The 22,247-nt window shown below is 21.6% G+C and overlaps 4 protein-coding genes across 8 annotated transcripts; 2 read left to right on the top strand and 2 right to left on the bottom strand.

Annotated features, from left to right (window-relative positions):
- Positions 1-112: 112 nt before the first annotated feature.
- Positions 113-6,795, bottom strand: LOC409757 (ecto-NOX disulfide-thiol exchanger 2). 3 transcript variants are annotated; one of them, XM_006568589.3, is made up of 10 exons: positions 6,434-6,795; positions 6,027-6,288; positions 5,313-5,899; positions 5,010-5,227; positions 4,729-4,923; positions 4,400-4,583; positions 2,870-2,976; positions 913-1,107; positions 501-810; positions 113-373 (listed from the first exon to the last, which is right to left on the bottom strand). In XM_006568589.3, the coding sequence occupies exons 1-10, from the start codon at positions 6,480-6,482 to the stop codon at positions 156-158; spliced, it is 2,325 nt and encodes a 774-aa protein (XP_006568652.1). In that variant the 5' UTR covers positions 6,483-6,795; the 3' UTR covers positions 113-155. The 3 variants fall into 3 exon arrangements, with proteins under 3 accessions (XP_006568652.1, XP_006568650.1, XP_006568649.1); XM_006568587.3 differs by having other exon boundaries at positions 4,400-4,631; XM_006568586.3 differs by having other exon boundaries at positions 4,400-4,652.
- On the top strand, positions 6,634-12,292 carry LOC551818. The gene is made up of 10 exons (XM_624203.6): positions 6,634-6,768; positions 6,945-7,054; positions 7,113-7,169; positions 7,238-7,378; positions 7,450-7,544; positions 9,531-9,620; positions 10,035-10,243; positions 11,752-11,864; positions 11,963-12,033; positions 12,112-12,292. The coding sequence occupies exons 1-10, from the start codon at positions 6,692-6,694 to the stop codon at positions 12,277-12,279; spliced, it is 1,131 nt and encodes a 376-aa protein (XP_624206.2). The 5' UTR covers positions 6,634-6,691; the 3' UTR covers positions 12,280-12,292.
- Positions 12,293-13,077: 785 nt separating this feature from the next.
- On the bottom strand, positions 13,078-16,568 carry LOC551790 (arf-GAP with dual PH domain-containing protein 1). Of its 2 annotated transcripts, none has more exons than XM_624175.5 (6): positions 16,442-16,568; positions 15,499-15,724; positions 15,226-15,424; positions 14,796-15,155; positions 14,285-14,507; positions 13,078-14,180 (listed from the first exon to the last, which is right to left on the bottom strand). In XM_624175.5, the coding sequence occupies exons 1-6, from the start codon at positions 16,521-16,523 to the stop codon at positions 14,113-14,115; spliced, it is 1,158 nt and encodes a 385-aa protein (XP_624178.2). In that variant the 5' UTR covers positions 16,524-16,568; the 3' UTR covers positions 13,078-14,112. The 2 variants fall into 2 exon arrangements, with proteins under 2 accessions (XP_624178.2, XP_006568653.1); XM_006568590.2 differs by having other exon boundaries at positions 16,438-16,534.
- Positions 16,569-17,814: 1,246 nt separating this feature from the next.
- On the top strand, positions 17,815-21,775 carry LOC412164 (protein halfway). 2 transcript variants are annotated; one of them, XM_006568591.3, is made up of 8 exons: positions 17,815-18,207; positions 19,579-19,872; positions 20,013-20,327; positions 20,403-20,572; positions 20,679-20,861; positions 21,035-21,193; positions 21,278-21,394; positions 21,474-21,775. In XM_006568591.3, exons 2-8 carry the CDS (start codon positions 19,596-19,598, stop codon positions 21,744-21,746), a joined length of 1,494 nt encoding a protein of 497 aa, XP_006568654.1. In that variant the 5' UTR covers positions 17,815-18,207; positions 19,579-19,595; the 3' UTR covers positions 21,747-21,775. The 2 variants fall into 2 exon arrangements, with proteins under 2 accessions (XP_006568654.1, XP_395627.4); XM_395627.7 differs by having other exon boundaries at positions 17,816-18,207; positions 19,596-19,872.
- The last annotated feature ends 472 nt before the right edge of the window (positions 21,776-22,247 follow it).

A 22,247-nucleotide genomic window follows, 5' to 3' on the forward strand; every position in this document is an offset into this window, starting at 1 on the left:
GAATGATATTATGAAATAAAGATTCACTACAAGAATTATAAATATCACAATAAAAATCTATATGGCATAAGATACCATAACATGATGATATTAAAAAATTCTTTAATAGAGATATTTTTTTAACTTTTTTCTAAAGTTAATTATCAATACATGAATCAGTGATTACGATATACATTAAAACCTGAAAATTGCCAACGTCTTTCCATGTTTGCTCCAATTCCAAATAAATCTTGTTTGAAGACTTGAGGAAATCGTTGCATTAATGCTTCTACTTCATTTGGTTTAATACCTGGTTCCATTTTTTGTAAATAAGACCATAAATAATCTACACTTGCACCAAATGGATGAATATGAAGAAATGTTGCTATTAATCCTATATAATTATAAAAAAATAGATTTATATTATATCATATTTTAAAATATTTATTTTATATTTTTTAAATATTTTATTTTTTATTTTATTAGATTATAAAATTCACAAGATAATTTATGAAAAATACCTATTAACTTGGCATCTTTTTGAGAAATTTGTACGAAGCTAGATGTTAAAACTAATTGTTTTGGAGTTCGAGGTTCTTCGTTAACATCATCATCTTTATCTAATGTTATTATTTCGCTTTCTCGAGGTTCTTCCTTCTTTGTAGCATTTAATTTTACAGTTAAATCTTTAATTTTTTCGTCATCTTGCGCTTGCTGTTTTCTTGATTGCATCAATTGTTCTTGCATACCTTTTAAAGTTTGTTGCAACATTTTCATTTGTTTATCTTTTGCATCTATTTCACTTTTTGTCTCTGATTTCAACAAGTCCACCTATGAAATATAAAAATATATCTCTTTTTTTCATTTGATTCTCATTTTAACTCGCATTAACTCGCATTGCGAGTTAAATAGTAGATCATAATCATCGCATACTTCGTTTTTATATGCCTCCAACTGACATCGAAGACTATCATTTTCTTCCTTCAATGTTTGTAATCTTTCAATATCATCATGTGAATCTGATTGATTGCGTGCTTTTTTGCGTTGCGGTTCCTCTTCTGAATCAGAAACTTCCATTTCTCCTTCACCTTCCATTAAAGATTCTTCTAACTGTACCGCTTTAATTTCCTATTACAATGAAAAGTCATCACTGAGTTCATTTCCAAATTTTTAAATTTATTAATAAAGATAACATCAAAAATCATGCCTATATATATATACATATATATACATATATATATACATATATGTATATACATATGTATGTATACATTTGTTTTTTTTCTTTTTTTTTTTTTTTTCATTTTTTCCTTCTTTTTCTTTAAATCACTAGGTAATAATAAATTTGATAGAATTTTTTTTTTAACTTCCATTTTAGATATCCCCCAAACGATCATTTTTTACAATCAAAAAATGCATTTTTATAATGCAAAGATCACTTTAAGTTTAATTTTTAAAAAAATTGATGTTTTTGTTTTTTATAAATCACCTGGAAGATATTAAGCAAAATTTCATATAAATTTACACAAATTAATAAATAAAGAAAAAAATAAAAATAAATTGTGATAAGATATATTTAGTGCCCTTACTTCTGATTACTTATTACTAATTTAAATAGAGAAATGCGATTAAATGTTTTGAAAAATATTTGAGAAATATTTAAAAAATATTAATAATATAATATATATATTGTAATAATATATAAAATTATAAAAAAAATGTTTAGATAAAAGTTCAATCAAGAGAGACAAATGATGCTAATATTTTTTTGATCTTGTAATAGCCTTGAAAATAAAACATTGAATTTAAAAATGAAAATATGTATACAGTGATTCTCTTGCTAGAAAAAATACTTTCAACAATATTTAGTTTCAAAATAATTGTTAGCATCATTTTAATATATATAATAAAGAGAGTGTCTCAAATTCGAATTTTCTGAATTGTAGTTTTTAATTTATATCATTTACAATTGTAGTTTTTATATTGTACATCAATTTTAAAAATTCTCTTAAGAACTTATGAAAATTTATTTAAAAAAAAAAATCTTCTTCATTTTATGAAATATGAAATATGAAATAAGAATATAAAAAAAATAATGAATATTGAATTTTTTTAATATTAAATATGTGCAAATATAAAAAATATAAAAAAATATTGTATAAAAAATAAGGAATATGAAAATATATTTTTTCATTTTAAAATTTAATTATGATTTTTTTAAGATCTTCAGGATAATATCAAGATCAAATTAATTCCAATATTTATTTGATCTTTTTGATATCATAATTATTATACAAAACATTTTTTTATATTTCTCATATTTTTTGAGATTTAATCGTTCTTATTTAAATCAGTTATACATATGTATGTGTATGTGTCTTAATGAAGCATATCTAACTTTAAATAAAACTTTTAATAAAAATGAATAAATTTATGCCAATTATATCTTCATTTTCGCATTTTCATTTATATTATTATAGAATGTGAAATTCGCTTAAATGAAAATCATATTTTAAATTATAAATTGTTGTTTGTTCGGTTACCTGTTTGCACTCCACAGTCAATGGTACCTGTTTGATTCAAATTAAAAGAACTATTTTTTACCTTTTATGTTCCATATTTCCCAAAAAGTTTAAACATCAATTGTATACAGTTTGTATGAAATACGTCTAATCAGACGCAAGTTATTCATACTCTTTAATCGCTACTTACCTTTTTTTTGAAAAAATGTGTTTGCAAAACGCGTGTGCCTGGCGTATGGATGAATGTGCATTCGCATAAAGAAGCGCTTTGTGACTCATAAGACTTTATCGATGATTACTGTTGTCTAATCGTAAAAAAAAGTAACGTAATGGACACGAGCTACTAACGTGGGAATGCAAATACATACCGAAGATTGTTTCTTCCACATTTCGATGTTCTTCCGTTGAGCCTTTGTGAAGTGATCCCAGACCTTCTTGTGGCTGGCCGCAGTAAAGACGCGTTCAATCTGACTGACTGTTGATGACATGGTCGCATGTTGCATACAAAAACACAACAAATCTTCTGTTGTATACCCTGCTTTGAACTCTACATTCGTGTTGATCTAATACGTAACTCTCGTTAAAATCATCTATATGCGCGCGCGCGCGCGCGCATTTGTTAATGTAAAATATATATTTTTTAACATAATGTTTGCAATATTGTCATAACATCACAAATGTTGTATACCCAATAACTCTTCTGTATCATTCAGATTCGAACGTTTCCTTCTAAAATATATTATATGATTTTAAAGTTATTCCTACTATCTTTCTTTTTAGAAAAGTTTCCTATATAGCGGGCTAAGCAATAATAATTATGAAGTTACTTATCCCAATAAAATTTTTTAAAAAACTGCTTTCACCATTGATCAGGGATCCTTACAATTCGGCTGCCAATCAGTCTTTTTAATAGATTATATTTAGTGCTTGTTTTCCTTAAGAAAATCTGCACTATTCTCCTAACAACTTACAACATGGAGAGGCTTCCAACGTTAAAATGATGATCTTACGCTATAATTCCACTGGTTATTTTGCATTATACAATGTATTAAATTATTCACATTATTGATGGTATTTTTATAAATTACTATACCTAATAATAAGTTAATAAATCATATTGAGAATCATAGCATAATTTCATCTCTGCAACAAATATTTAGCCCATCACCCTTAATCCTTAGCATTGCAAGCATGCAATTTTTAGGTACACTATGTTTCTATAGAATGAATTTTTGTAATATTTGTGCTCTTTTGTTCAATCATCAGAGCCTAGAATCAGAAGACAGGATATCTTCACCCACCTTATTTTCTCCTACTGTCTTTGATCCTTCTATTGAGTTGTCCCGATGGTGCATTGACAATACACTCGTTATATGATAAATTCCTTACAATATATCTGATGTTGAATCTCAAGGAGGATGAAATTTTTTGACAACCGAGATTCGATACAAAACGATTGACGATATAATTCGCAATATTAATAATTTTATTTCATATTATGTATTTGTTTTTAAAAATGTCAGAATCTTTAATATCAAAAGTGACGTACCTTTCTAATTATAACATGAAATTCTGTATTTATTATAAATTGTAATTTTGTATTTATATTTTAATTTATATAATAACTAAAAATTTATTAGATTTAGATATTAAAAAAAAGTACGCACTTCTGTTATTACAGAACGCGTGAAATTCTGACAAAATCATATTTTGGCATTTCACGTATCGAATGCTCAAAGAATTGTAGAACCCTTATTTTATAATAAAAAAAACTTACCAGATAAAGCAATATGTATGTGGATTTGCTCTTGTGTACATAAATAATGTACAGTGATATAGAGCTATGTTATAGAAAAAAAAAATATATATATACATATATATGGATTATATAAACGTACATTGTATTAAGAGTCCCTGCATCCTGCCCTTCATTAATTCCTTTGCTTTTTGGAGTTCCTCTTCGTAAGCGACCTTTTCTGTAAGCAGCCTTCGAACGTGAGAATTCGTTGATTGAATCATCGAATAAAAAGTGTTAGCATTGCGTTTGGTACAGTCTCCACGCTCGAGCCATGTTACGACAACCTGGAATGATTTAATGCGCTTGTTTTGTAACGTAACAGAACGCGTTTTCTGGAATTTAAAAGTTTTAGTCTGGAGAAACATTTAGGGATAAAAATGCTTAAACATTTTATATAAAAAATTATGGTTTATAATAATAATTACTTACTTGCACTGCTTTCATGAATGTATCGTCTTGTTTAATTTTTTCACAAATATTTGATGCTTCATGATCTGTATAATGTACTACTGGAGGAGGACTGGATGGTGCCCTTTGTCTTTCCTTTTCAACTCTTTCTCTATGGCGTTGTTCTCTCTGTAATTGACGTTGTCTACATTCCCATTCATATTGGTCATCTCTAGCCTATATTTTTTTAATATGAAATAAAATTTAATAAATAAATATTTCATAAATAATTTCTTATATACTAAAATTATAAAATTATGAACCTGAGCAAAATCTACATGTAGCCTGCCTGTATTTGCAGGATCACCACTGGATCCTATTCTAACTCTATATCCAGATAAATAAATTGCTGCATCAACACTACTTTCGAGTACGAAACGTATATGACAAAAGTTTTTTTTAGAGAGTCGCAAGGTGGTTATTTCTCCACAACGTTCGAATATTTCTTGAATTATCGTTTCTGTGATATTTTCAGGTAAACCTGAATAAAAATAAAATTTATAAGAATTTATAAAAAAAGTATTTCTTATTAATTTTTATTTAATAAAGAAATATATGAAAACTACCTCCAACAAAAATTGTTCTGCATCCTGGAGGTCTTTCTCGAGTTGTTGGAGGTGGAGCATTTGGATTTGGTGGGAACAATGTACAACTTTTGCAATGTATAATTTCTTTGGTACCTTGTGATGTTGGTGGAGGAGGTAAGGCACTGCTCATAATTTGGGCAGCATCATTCATTATTTGTTCTGGTCCTAATATTTGTGCACCTATCATACTACCATCATGTGACATCATTCCCATACTCATGGGGCCATAACTATGAGTATGTCCCATATGTGGACCAAGTGTCATTTCACTCATCATAGGTCCCATTGGACCCATTGGACCCATTCCCATTACTGGATATCCTACTCCCATTCCCCAAACTCCTGTTGCTTGTTCCATTTGTGTTCCCAAATTTGGAGTGTTACCAGTATTTGATGAAGATGCAATTTCATTATTATTTGAATTATTATTATGACTATTATTGCTATTACTAGAATTTATACTATTTCGATCATCTGGCCTTCGTTCTTCTCTTCGATCTCTTTCACTTCTTTCTTCTCTCCTTTCTCTATCTCGTTCTCTCCGATCACTTCGATCACTTCTAGATCTATTTAAAAAAAAATTATATAAAAACAATAATATAACTGTAATAAATATGATGATAGCTTAGTTAATATTAATTATATTAATATAATTATATATTGAAATTATATATTAAAAGAGATTAAAAAAACCTTCTATTATCTCTAGTGTCTCTATTATCTCTGTTTTCTCTTTCTCGTCGAATATCACTTTTTTCATTTCTTTTATCACTATTATCTTCTGGAGCTTCTCTAACTACTGGGGGTTGATTTTTATTTGTACTAAATTCTAAAGGAGAATCATTCATTCCAGGCAGTGGTATTGGTGGAGGTAAAGGAGGAAATCCTTGGCTTGCTAAATCCATAAAACTTTGTGGACCTGCAATTGGAGCAAGGGGTCCCATTGGTCCTATACCTAAAATATAATATTTTGAAATGAGAGTAATTTTTTATTCATCATAAAATAAAATAACTTTAAATATAGCAATGGAAAATGCATATTTCGATAAATGACATAAAATGACTAATATAAAGTATATGGTTAGGACTTTTAAGCATACCCATTGGTGGCATAGCAGCTGCTGGTACACCCGGAAAATTGTAAGCCATTTTCTATTAAATTCTTTATAATTCTGCAGTTATGTTTTGAAATTACAAATAGTAAAATGTCGAGGAAAATAATTTACTTTTTAAGAATTCTAGATCATATCGCAAGTTCTGCATCCAATATGGCAGGAAGACGAATGTAACCTCCTTAATTTTAAAATCTTCAATTGGTTCATTTTCTTAATAATTTTAATATCAATTAATATCGAACAATGAGAGACAACGAATATATTAAAATTATTGGAACAAATGTAATTTTAGTGCCTTACAAAGAAAAACATGTTAAAAGGCTAGTATCGTTTACCTCTTATCGATTGTGATATCAATATATATGTAATAAAAATATCCGCCATTTTTAAATAGATTTTTATATTTTTTTGAATTAATTAGAAAATTAATATACATATATATATTGTTTTTAAATAAGTTCTCATTATTTTTTCAATATGTTATTATTATTTTTAGATATCATGAATGGATGAAGTCAGCAGAATTACAATATTTTACTGGTTCAGAGAGTTTAACATTAGAAGAAGAATTTCAAATGCAAAAGCGATGGCATCAGGATCAAGACAGTGAGTAACTTTATTTTTAAATATGCAAATATTAATAACATACTTTTATTTGTTATAGAATGTACCTTTATCATTTTAGAAAAAGCTATTTATACTGAAAGTGGAAATGAAATAGGTACATAAAACATTTCTTTATCTTTAACATTATTCTTTTTATTACATACTAATATCAATAAATTTTAGAAGCTATGATTGGAGATACAAATTTATTTTTTAATGAATTAGACCAACCAAACACTGCAGAAATTGAAATTATGATAGCAAATATTAATTGTAGAGAAAAAAAAAGAGGTTGGGAGGCAATAATTCTAATGATGCTTTATGGTATTATGCATTTTTTCTTTCATTATTTTGATCTTTTTTTATTTTTATAAAAATTAGCTTTTTTGAATTAGGAATTGACAAATTAAATGTAACAAAATATATTGCAAAAATTAAATGTGATAATGAAAAGAGTATAAAAATGTTTGAAAAATTAAGATTTCATAAGGTAATTGTTTTTTTACTATTATTTTTATTATTTTTTACTATTTGATGAAAATAATACATTTACCAATAAATATAATTTATCTTATAAAACAGGTAAAAAAAAATGAAATTTTTCAAGAATATATTTTTGAGAAAATGATAAGTCAAGATTGGATAATTTGGTTATATTCTGAAATCAGTATGAATGCAATTACTTATGGTGTTTATGATAAAGAAAGTGATAAAAAAGAGAAAGAGAATAATTATGTTAACAATTTGTAAAAATCTGTAAAGAATCAATAATTATTTGTATTAATTTTATTTCGCGAATTATTAAATTATAAAATTTTATAAATATTATTTTAAATATTTTTTTATAAATATTATATATAACTATATATATTATATATAACTATATATATTATATATAAATTATATTATTTTATATATCAAATAATTCTCTGCACCATAGTTACAATTGATATAATCGAGACGTAATTAGTTTTTATTGCTTCTAAGTGATCATACTTGATCACATATAAACTACAGTATATGCATCTTTGACAAATGTGCTCTGTTATTACAAATATATTTTATGTATATGATAATAAATATATTTAATAATAATTGGATATAATCGAAAATATATGTAAGTAATTATATATTTTATTATTCTTTTCATTTATAAAAAAAATTTAAACAAATTTATTAAAAAATTATCTTTAAAAAAATTAAATTCGTTATTCTGATTTATTATTATGAAATGTTAATGAAAGTACGAAATAGAAAAATTTATTAATTATTTCAGATGAATTAACATAATATTTTATAAAAATTAATAACATAAGATTTTATAAAAATTAGCATGGATGCTAATAGAAAATTGAATAAAAAAATTGAGAATATATATTATTTTTAAGAATTTTTTTCATTTATCTTTTATTTTATATTGACACAAAGAATATAATAATATTTATAAATCATACAATTAATTTATATTAATATAAATGATATATATAAATTATTCGAAAACAAATTGCTATATACCAAATAATAAATAAAATAAAATTCAAATATTTTTTTTCGATTTTATATGAATTCTGGTTTTGTTAATATCCTATAAAATTACTTGAAAAAAATTTTTCAAAAGATAATATTATATATAGAAAAATAAAATTGTGTAAATTTGAAATAGAAGTACATTCGAAAAAAATATAAAAAGAAAATTAAGATATTGTTATAAATATATATTTATTAACAATATATATATATATATATATATATTGTTAATTAATAGAATATGTATAGATTTTTTTAAAGAAAATAATGATTTAAATAATATATAAAAATAAATTATGAAAATAAAAACAATTAATAAAATTATTACTTATTTACTTATTCAATTTACAATATATATATATATCAATGCTTATATTACTATTACATTTATAAAAAATTCATATTTTATTATGTAAAAATATATTGCATTATGGTATTGGTTTATCTCATTCGCATTTTACATTTTTCAATAATTGTATTTAAATACAAAATATAGAACAAAAATATAATGTAATTCTGTTATATTATATGATTTTAAAAAGGATTCCAGTGATTGATGATGACAATTTTCATTATACAATTGTAATATGATATATGATAATATGGTAAGTTTACAATAGAAAAAATTCGAATAATGCAATTTATTTATCATTATTTTATTTATATTGTTACATTTAATTGTTTATGTCATATTTATTATAGATTAGAATAGATTTTCTAATGATCCTAATTTCTTAGTATTTTCTAATTTATTTAATTTTCAAAATTTTTTAATAACATTCGATAAAAAATTCGTTAAATTTCTTAATTCACTATATTTCAAAATTTTATCATTTCTATATCTAATGTAAAGTGTTAATTTTCAGATAGTGAAACGAAGTAAAACTAAGATAAAACGAACGTAATGTCTCTATCTAAAATATTACAAAAATTAAAAAATTCTATGCAGAAAAGACCATTACTCTTTAATTCAATAATGTACGGTTCTTTTTATACTGGTGCGGAATTCACACAACAAACTTATAATAGAATGTTTAAGGTAAAATTCTTTTTTATATGATTAAAATATCATAACTAATATAAATTTCAAAAACTAATTCAAATTTAGCAAAGAATAAAAAAAAATATTTAAAAATAGGAAATTTTACATTAATTAAAATCATTTTTGAAAATATATATAAAACTATTATATTTTATTTTTTTATTACATTTATCTTGCAATCAAAAATGCGATATATAAATAAAAATAATATTATATGAGAGATAAACAATCATATAAAAAAGAAATATATAATGGATATATAAAAGATAAAATAATAATAAATAAATTTCTTTAGAAAGAAAGAAAAATAAATGAATTACGAAAATATAGTATTTTAATAAAAATATATACACATGTATTTGATTTTTATGTTTTAATGTTTCTAATTATAATCCATTATTTCGATTGTAGTTTTCGTTATCATCAACATCAATAAACATAGAAGAAACAAATACATTTAAGATTGAAAAGTCGCTGTTTATTTGGATAAAAAATTTTAATCAAAGATTGGATTTATTAAATAAGAATAACACGATGCAATTGGAAAGTTATAATTGGGCCCAACTAAAGCGATATGCTATTTATGGTTGTTTCATTGCAGGACCTCTACTACATGGATGGTATCGCGTATCACTTTATTTTTATTCAATGCTTTATATCATTTGGCTTTATCAAATATCATTTATGACGTTAAGCTTTAATAATTATATGATAAGGCACTTTGTTTATTAATTGCATATATACATACATACATACATACATATATATATATATAATTTGTTACGAATCAAACACAAAAATTACTTAAAATTTCGAATTCAATAATCTATTATCTATTATCTATAAAGATAAATATCTATGGTTATCTATAAAGATTAAATTATTAATTACATAAATATATATTTTTAGATAAAAAATATAAAATAAATTAAAATATAAATAATAACAATAACAATAACGACAATATTAAAAATTAGAGAAGCAAGTGATACTTTTATAATTATGAAAAAATTATATACATATTATATATATAATATAATAATATATATAAGTATAATAAAAATAATATATATATATATATATATATACATAAGGTTTCTTGTTTATTCATGTATAAATGGAATCAGAAATGGTTAAAGTTTAAAATAGAAAAAAAAAAAAAATAAAGAATAAAAAATATATTATAAATATCATTCGAAATACATATATTTTTTGAAAAAAAATATATTTGAAAACCAATAATTTACTAATGATATTTATATAATAGATTGATTCTCTATATGAAAATAAAAAGACATTTTAAAATAAAAATTTTTTTTGTTTTTTTGAAAAAATCGAATTTGAAAATTTATCTCGTGTATTTGATTAATTATTGAATAAATATATATTTTGATTACTTTTAGAAATAAAATGTTATTCTATATATTTTATTTATTTTTATATATTATTCAATAATATTATTCAATAATATTCAGTTGAAAATTAGTTAAATTCATATATATTTGATAAATTTTTAAATCTTATATTTTTAAAAATAAAAAATCAATTAATTTTTTGTTATTCTTAATTCTTAAATTTTTATTTTTAATCATAAAATATCACTGATTTCATTTTTATTATAATTTCCAAAATACTGTATATATAAAATATTTATAAAATTATATAATATATTAAATAATATATTATATTATATATATATATAAATTATATAATATATTAAATTGTCTATAAATAATTAATTATTAGTTTTGACAAAACTAACTCTTTCGTACACATAAATATCAACATTAATAATTTCGTTAATATAAATATATAAAATAAACTGCCCGTCTATTGAATTGTGAGCGCACGATTGCATTCATCGGCTGATCTGTTATCAACTCATTTTCGGTGAGCTTATTCTGTTTTATCATTTGTATTGGTATGAAATTCGTCTATAACACTTATTAATGCTAATTTTATCATAAACTATCATAAATGATCATAATTATCATAAAATAGTTTTCATTGGAAATTATGTTATTTAATTAATTATAATAATTTTTGTCTTCAATATATTTTTGTTAACAAATAAAAATTGAAAAATTTTCGAAAAATCAATCAAATCTTTTAACATTGTTTTTATTAGGTACAAATGGTTGGATATGTTCTACAAAGGCAAAACTATGAAAACTATCCTCACAAAACTTTTAATCGATCAATTTGTTTTTACTCCACCATTAATTACACTATTTTTTATCAGTTTGTATTAAATTTTTCTCTTTATATATATTTTAGACCTTTAAAAAATGTTATAATTTACTAGCATTGTTATACTTTTATATTGCTTAATATTTTAGGTATGAGCCTACTGGAGAATAAACCAAATGTATTTGATGAATGTAAAGCAAAATTTTTTCAAACATTTAAGGTAATTTAGATAATTTAATTTTGTTTTTCTTTTAAAATTTAAAAAATTCGTATCTAGTTGAATTTTTTTTATTTGTAGACATCATGTATATACTGGTTACCAGTTCAATTTTTTAATTTTCTTTTAATACCACCAGTATTACGCGTTTCTTTTGTTAGTATTGCAGCTTTTTGTTGGGTAAATATTCTTTGTTATTTAAAAAGTATTCCTGTATCTGAATGTAATGATAATCAAATAAAATATTGATTTTTTGTATTAATATCTTTGGTTTGATATATTGACAATTATCAAAAATTATCAAAAAACAATATAAAAATTAATAGATTAAGTTAAAATATTAAAGTATTATATATAAAAATATATAAATAATAAAAATATTTAAAAAAAACATATTTTCCTTATTTTTTCAATCTATCATAGTATACATATAACACAATATTATGTTTAAAAATTATATATTATAATGAAATCTTTTATAATTTTATAATATTATAATAAACAATTCAATAAAATATTGTGCTATTTATAATGCTATAAATTTGATATTTATATAAAAATCAAGTGAATTTTTAAAATTATAAAATTATGTTTGTTTATTTGTTAAATTTTATATATATTAATTTTAAACTTATAAAATTAAATTTTTTTGTATTTATAAAAACATTTATTTTGAACATTTTCTTTAAAATATATCTAATATTTGATTTAACCAATAATTAATAATATTATACTAAGAGAAAATTTTGAATTAAGAAAATGTCATTATTTCAATATATGAACATAATTTTTATTAATAAGTATTATTAACAAGTATTTCTCAAATATTATTTTGAGTGAAATTAAATTTATTATTAGAGAAGTATGTGATTATTTAAAATAATTATTTAAAATATTATTTTTCATTTTTTAACAATTAAAATATTTTTATTTTCTCTAATTTGCATGTATGAATGCATATAATACATAAATATATTGATGGTGTATATACATGGACATGTAAAATGTTTAGTTCAGTTTAGTCTTCATTTAACAGTCTTGTTGATATCTTATGTTTCAAAAAAATTTAATCAACTGTACAAATACATTATAAGAAAAAGCGTATTTCATGTTTGAGGCAATAAAAGATTATAAGCATTTCATGTTTCTATAATAAATATTGTTCATATAAATGCTATAACATATTAATTATATAATACATATATTTGTAGCAACACAATATGTACTTATGTATATAAAATTTGATTGATTTAGCTTATTTTATTTCAATTGTATAAAAGAATGCATAAAAAGATAGGCCATGGAAGTTTATTATTTCCATATAAAATATTATATATTATATATATTTATTTTGAATATTTAAGCGAATTAATAATCATAATTAAAAAAATACCATGATTGATCAATATTGAATTTAAATATCAAACAGAATTTAAATATTTAGACATACATTTAGTGTGTTCTACTTTCATTACTTTTTCCATATATATTGTTACACAATATTCAATTTAAAAGTTATAAAGAATACTATGTATTCTATTAGAATTTTGTAAATTTTCATTATTCAGCAAATAAATATTATACATAGATAATATTACTAAGTAAATATTGTTTACAATATAGTATATAATACTGTCAGTTTGGTTTGACAGCAAGCAAGAAGTATTTTATGTTAAAAGTATTTTTAAAGAGTATATGTCAATTTTTACATTGATTTATATTATACTATTAGAATATATATCAAGAACCACTTAATTTAATATATTTGGTTCATTTAAATTTGCTATTCGATCATATTAAACTTTTTAAAATTGATAATACTCATATGAGAATGTGTAAAAATTATCTTGTGTTTACTTGAAATATATTTTTTATAACGGTATATATGTATAAGATATAACGTGTATTTTTATGAATGAATATGCATACGTGACTCGATAGCATTGTGCGATTATAAAACATTATCTACTTGCCATCAAGTGAGTTGATCTACTTCTTTAACAGTCTTAATAGATCAGCTTAATTAGTTCATCTAATATTCACTTTTAACAATTAGGAAAGGCACCTAAGAGGGATCCAGCCCTACCTTGTAGAAGAAAATATATTCATTGTTCCACTAGCTGTGCGTTTTCTTATGAGACGCGCTGCCACTGTAAATTTTTAATTAAAAAAAAATATTAGATTTTTTTTAACTTTTTTTTTTTTAATATTTTTAACTTTATTTTCTTTGAATTTTTTTCTATTTCAAACTCACCAGTTGCATCTTGTGGAGTAAGTGGTTTATCTATGACCTTTTGAATTACATTCATCCATTGTGATCTATCATCATCACTTTGAGCAGAAAGAAGATAAGTTCTGTCTGGAGTTTCAAGAGTAAATGAAAATCCTTGATCTCTTGCACCAGGAGGTACTCCTGTTTTTACTGCAAAACCATCTGAACTGTGGCCCAAAAAGATTTCACCTTTTGGATGTGCATCCTTTAAATAAAATAAATTTATCAATTTATTTTTCAATGAAAATGAAAAAATACAAATGTTTATTATTAACTGTTTGAGTGTTACTAATTATTAGATATTTGAAATATGTCAAATGATGCGATCGTGCTATTTTTTTTGTTTATTAATTGTTATATTTTGATTATTTAAGATTTATAATTGTATTTTTAAGTTTTCTACTGCTTTTTTTTTTTTTGAAATGCAAGCAATATATCTATCGATCAACGATCATATTGTGTAATACTCAAATAATTAAATAAACATGCACACCATAGGATCATCATGATACATCAATTTTCGTCCATCTAGTGTAAACCATCTTTTTTTATAAGCATCTGTATATCTAGGTCCAGTTTTCCATAAAAATCCTTCACGAGGAAAATCTCTGGTAAGTTGTGAAAGTAATTCAGCTTCAGTTGCTCCTGGATATGCAACTTGCAAGCGATGTAATTTTGCACATCGTATTGCCAAATACCAATTTGTAATTACTTCTGGATCTTCATGATATACATAGATATGTCTTGTTGTACCATCTTTCATAAATGATATTTGTAAACTATTCTGATTACCAGTTTTAGGAGGAGCAAAAGCAACATTTAATTCTGATATTCTAAGAACAGCTTTGGGTTCCTTAAAACATAAAGAAATGAAATAGTACATATCAAATATTAAATAAATATGTAATTAAATATTTATAAACCTTATTTTCTTTAACATGATATTTGAGAGTATCTTCTGCCTCACAAAGAACAAATTTTCGTGGATGATAACGTGAATCTTCTTTACCACGTTTCATTAAAAAACCTTCCATGAATCCTGAAACATAATGGTTTTGTCTCTCTGGATGACAAAATTCTTCTCTTTCATATTTTGCTCTTATCCATTGTTCTATTAATACTCTGTTAATTGAAAAATATGATTTTTGAAAATACATATATTTTTAATTTAATATTCTGAATGTATAAGAACCTACTGTGGTGCATCTGGATTTGGTCTGCGATAACATGGAGGAACACGTTCTTCATAATGTAGCCTAGCTGCAATATTACCAACTTCTCTAATTCGGTTTACTTGAGAATCTTCCCACCTGTCTAGCTTTAAATGTTTAACTTTAGAAATATGTGCACCCATTGATCTATGTATACCTGCACATCTTGTGCACACAAATATGCCTATATTATAAGAAGCCCATTCTGGATCTGAAATTTAATTTCAATTAACCTTATGAAAATATCTTTTATTTTCTAATTTTTTGATATTATTATCCAAATATAAACATAAATATATATGATTATAAAAATAATGAAAATATATTATAAATTAAAAAAAATGCAACATTATTTTTAAAATAACAAAAACAAGTTATTTATTTATTTCAAAAGAAAAGATACTATGTATTTTTAAAAAAATATATAACAAGAGAGGTAAAGAAACATAAGTAACACAATTCCAATGTATGAAAAAAATCTCTTTATTATTTATATACAATTATAAACTAAATATTAGTAAATATTATTATATCTTTAAATTTATTACATAAGTCATTTTAAATGATATAATTTTAAAAACAAATAATATTTACAATATTTTCTATTTCAATTGAAATTCATATTAAAATCTTTAAAACAAGGAAAATTCTCCAATACAATAATACTAAAACAACTTTATAAATTAACTTTTTTAATCAATTGTAAAGCAAAGTAGAATTAAATAAAAATAACAATTTCAATTTTCTTCTTTTTAATATTATAATTATTATGGAATTATTTTGGAATTTATTTCGAACAAAATTAAGAAAATAAAGTTTGATATTCAATTATTGAAAAATTTGCAATATAATAAAATAAATACTTTTTAATAACTTTTACATTGTGATACAATAATATAATAGATATTTTTTAAAAAAACCCACTCACTTTTTGCCCCACAATCCGCACACACATTATTTCCAGGTTTTTTGAGGAGTTCTGCTAACAACTTCTCATTTAAGTCCGCCATCTTAAAACACTGACAAACAGCAATATGTATATATGCAAAGATTATTCGATACGAAGAAAGTTAACTCTTATTGAAAAGATTGTCTATAATTAATCTTTGAAAATATTATAATAATTTAAATTCATTTAATATGTCAAATAATATATGTAATAAAATAGAAAATTTTATTTGTAATTTTTAATCACGTTTATTTTTTAAATTAATTGAGAATAATTGCTTGTTTTCATGTTGATATTCTTTTTTTATTATATTATTACATACGAGAATAAATATAAAAATTTATAAAAATTAAACTAGTATTTTTATTAAACTAATATTTTTTATTTTTTAAACTTTAATATATTATAATATCAAAAATGATTAATTATTATTGTTTCTTATAATATATTTAAAATAATGTTTTTGTATAAAAAAATTATTCATTCAAAAAATAAATTAATTATAATATAAATATTATCTAGTATAATTATATTCACTGTTGTCAAATAAAGTGTCAATCTATTAATTTAATAAAAACGATTAAATTGTTTTCATTTTAAATGAATAAATATGGTGACGTTTTGTATTTAATGAATATTCTTATTGATTATTTTGTTAAAATTGTATTGAATTTTAACATTTTAAGATATATACATATATTCATTTTTTTTTTATATTATACATATATATTCTTTACATACGTATTTTTTGGTTAAATTTCTAATAGATTATTAATAGTAAGTATATATATTTTTATTTATTAAAAATATATTAAAAATATATTAAAATTTGAAAATCATATTTATTGTAAGACGTAAATACTTATATTTATTTATATGTATAGATATTTAATATCTATAAGTTTACAGAAAGTTGCATTGGAAATTTATAATTTTTAAAAATTTGTATTGATAAATTGAATCATGAAAATTAATATCTATTTATAGTTTTTCTTTGTCCATAAAAATATTAAATACACATAATATTAAATACACATATTACATTAAAATATATTAAAAACATTATTCTTAACATATAAAAAAATTAATAAATCTTTAATATTGTTTTTTTTATAATAATTTAATTATATGTTTATAAATAATGATATATAAAAAATAGTATGTAGAAGTTAAAGATATTAAATTCTATATAATTTCATTAATTCATTAATAAGATTAATAATTACAAATAGATAATTAAAACATTTAATATTTTTGTAAAAAAATAATTAAACATGATTAAGTTTTATTTGTGCTTAATACTAAGTGATAAAAAATTTTATAATATTTATTATTATAATTGATATAATGTCGAAAATATAAATTTGAAAGAAATAAAAAAAGCGTAACATTGATTCTAGTCGTGGAGTGATTTATCGTTTGTACAGGGCCACCAAGTGTAATAAGCAACGCGTTCTGCCACTAGCTAACCAATTTTGATTCATTAATAGGTCGACCCGTATGACCCAAAGTGTCTGCGACTGCTAAACGAATTAATTTACCCATATTCTTCTTTATCAATGTGTGCTTTTCTTACACAAAAACGAAATTTTGTTTACTGTCAATTGTGACTATTTTTATCTGTGAGTTATCTCTACTAGTTATATGCATAACATTGTTCTGCTTCGAATTAAAAATAATATAACTCAAAATTTTCATCGATATGTAAAAGGATTTTTAATCATAAAACTATGTGCAAAATGAAGGTAATCTTAATTGAATAAAAATGATTTTTTTTCAAATTTTTACTCGATGTTATTAATTTAAATATAAATCCCATATCTCTGATTTCCTATAGATATTTAAATCAGTGATTTAAGATTTTTCTCATAAAAGCACAAAAATTTTTTCATTATTAAAGTTTGTTTTAGTATTATAAATAAAATTTATTATATTAGAAATAAATTATATAATGATATTAAGAGTAAAATAAAAGTATTTGTTAAAATTTTCTTTTTAATATTTTCATATTATCATATATATCGTTATCATTATATATATATATATATATATATCTGCTTAAACATGTATAAAGTAATACGTTAAAGTTTCATTATTTATATTTATATTATATTATTAATACTTATTTAAATACTAAAAGAATGTTCTATTTCAATTATTATATATTATATTTACATGTTTCCTTTAAAATATATATATTTTACAATATTTTTAATTAAATTTCTAGAAATTAATAATAGATTCAAGATGAATTTTAATTAATTTTAATTTTGTATTAAAAAAAAAACAAAATTTAAATTTTATATTTTATTATATTATTTTTATTTCTAATTAGAATATAGTATAGTTATATAAATAATATTTTATAATATGAAAATATTTTATTATATTTTATAATATGATAAAAATATGAAAATGATAAAAAAAATGTATAGAATTATATAATTTAAATCATAAAATTAATATAACTTGAATTCGAAATTAAAATAAATTATTCCATTAATTATTCCGAAGATATAAGTACGTATTATATTATATATTTTTATATTTTAATAATTATGATTATTTTAATAATTTTAAACTAATTTTAATAATTATGATTATTTTTTATTAAATAAGAAATCAAAATTAACAAAAAATTAACAAAACAATTTATAAATTTCTATATATTTCACGAATAATATAATAATATAATCATATAATAATAAAAAAAATATATAATTATATTTTATATACATTATTTATTTTTTTTAAATTTAATAATGCTAACATTTAATAAAAATATTTATAATAATAATATTTATAATAATAATATATCTACTTTTATTTGATTATTTTATTATTTAATAAATTTATTTTAATATTTATATTAATAAATAAAAAATTGAATTTTTAATTTTAACTATATTATATAAATGTATATTAATTTTGATAACAATTTAATAAAAGATCTTTTATTAAATTGTTTCAAAGCCATTTATAAAATTGCTTTTATTTTTCATAGAATGATATATAATATATAAATAATATTATATAAATAATAAAATATGTTAACATATTAAAATTATCTTGTATAAAATATAAAGTTATTAATTAATTAATATTCTTTGAAAAAGATCAATTGGATTTACAGATGCAGTGGTTTGCCATAATGATATGTTTATATGCTGGAGTAGCTAGTGCAAGAACAGAAGAAGATCAACAAACATCTTCTTCAACTTCAATTACTGGAATATCTGATGGTCTTTTAGAACATTGTTTTTATCAGCAATCTAGTGAATGTCCTGATGTCAAAATAACTGGATGTTCTTGTAAAAAAATTATTCTTGCTCATAATAATCCTGAAGGCAATGCTGTACTTTGTTGCAATTTGGATATTCAAAACTTTGAATCAGAACTTTCTTGTACAGGTTAATATTGAAAGATTGTTTTATTACATTAATAACAAATGAAATATTCTATATCTATATTATAAATAAGTATAAATTTGCCAAATATTTAAAAATTTACTCTAAATTTTTTAAAAACATTTTTGTTTGTTTTATTTTAGGATTTCCATCAAATATATCATACATACATATAAGAAATGCAACATTGGATGTATTCAATGTAAGTGAAATTCGATGGAGGAGATTAAAATCACTTGCAATTACAGATGGTAAAATTAATAGAGTAAAAGGACAATTTCGAATGATGACTCCAACAGTTTGTTTAAATCTTTCAAATAATGCTCTTATTGAAGTAGAGAATAATTCACTTACAAGATTAGCTCAACTCACTACTTTGGATTTATCTTATAATAATCTCACACATTTACCAGCTTTAAATACAATGAATGGTCGTGAATTTTGGCTTGATATTTCAGGTAAAAATTTGTATTTTATTTTAATATTAACATTTTATGAATATTTCAAAATGTAATATAACTTTTTATATTTAGGAACAAATACACTTTGGTGTCATGATATTTATCAATATATTAATAAAACAGGAGAAAAACAAATTAATTTTAATCATGAAAATGAAACTGTATGTTCAGCTAGTAAAACTTGGCATTGGTTTAATACGACAGAACAAGTTCCATTGAAACAAGTTCGATATCTTAGTTTGGTAATAATTTGAGAACAAAAATTATGTTTTTAAAAATATAGGTAAAACTTTAAATAATAGTTTAAACTGATATTTATTATTTAATTGTTTTTTTTTGGATTAATAGTTACAAACAGAATGTCCTAAAGGAGATACATGGCAATGTCAATGTAATTTCAGAAGATTGGATATTGTTGAAGGTAAACCACCAACTTTAGCAGTAAATGTAGATTGTAGTGGAATTCAAATTACCGAATTACCTGAAAAATTACCTCGCAATACTATAGCACTGAATGTTTCATATAATAATGTACGTAAATTTTATATATTCTTAAATTATCTAAATCAATAGAAATAAATATTTTAATTTAATCAGTTGTCCTATTTTTAATAATTTTTAATAAAAATTATATTTTAAATTATACTTTTTACTATATACATTATATTATAATATATTATTATTTTTATTATTGATTGTTACAGATCACTGTATTAGATGATCTAAGTACTAATCCATGTTATGAAGATATAAGAGAATTTTATGCTGACTACAATAATATATCATCTATAAATAAATTAGAAGGTTCTAAATTTTTGGATAATTATGCTTTTCTTAGTTTACGATATAATAAAATTAAATCTGTAAGTAAATGTAAAAAAATTTTAATAACATTCTAAATACAAGTATGTTAAAATTATGTATATTAAAATATTTTAAATGTGTAGCTTCCTACATATATTTTAAGCCCTAATACTCATGACAAGAGTTTTACTAGTTCGCGATTAGTAAAGCTTGGAGGAAATGAATTACATTGTGATTGTAATACAGCCAAGTATTTAAAGGTAATGTTTAAAATATAATTTAAATTTGATAAATATGTATTTATTTTGTGAAATTTAATTTTTTAAAATTATAACTTAGGTATGGCTACAAACTCGTATATTAGATTCCGATGAAGTATTTTGCGAAAATGTAAAAGAAAAGGTTATTGATTTAGAACCTTCAAAGATGTGTGTTTATCCTGGTGATTGGACAGATTATATTTATTATATTATTGCTACAGAAGTTGTACTTTTAATAAGTCTTATAGCTAAAGTATCATATGATTATTGGATTTTTAAAACAGCAGGCTATCTTCCATGGCCAGCAAATAAAATGCCAAAACTACCTTGTGATTGGTTATGTGAAACCTAGTAATAACTTTTTTTTATATTCATTTATATTTTCTGAAAAAGACAGATTCCAATAATATTTCTATAAAAAAATATTAAATTTTTATATATTATCGAATACATATGTTTTTATACATACATGCGCGTGCACGCACAAATATTATAAAAATTTTGAATTGAATAATTATATATTTTAAAAAAATATATAATTAATAATAAGCATATTATGTATTCAAATAATTATTAATTATATAAAACTATTAAGATTTTAAGAATTTAAATAATTTAAATAAATATTATAAATTTTAAATTTGTTTATGACTAATATTGAAAAAATTCATTTATATTAAAATTTATAATGCAAATAATTTTTTTTATAAAATAATTCTCATATACAGAAAAAAAACTTGAATAAAATTGATGATAATATCAGAAGTTAATATATAATTAAAATATAATCCTTTTAATAAATAATAATAGTTTTTATTGAAAAAAATTTATTTTAATTTATAATTTATAATAA

This window comes from Apis mellifera, linkage group LG1 (assembly GCF_003254395.2).
Source record: "Apis mellifera strain DH4 linkage group LG1, Amel_HAv3.1, whole genome shotgun sequence".
In the NCBI taxonomy this organism is placed as follows: Eukaryota; Metazoa; Arthropoda; class Insecta; order Hymenoptera; family Apidae; genus Apis; species Apis mellifera.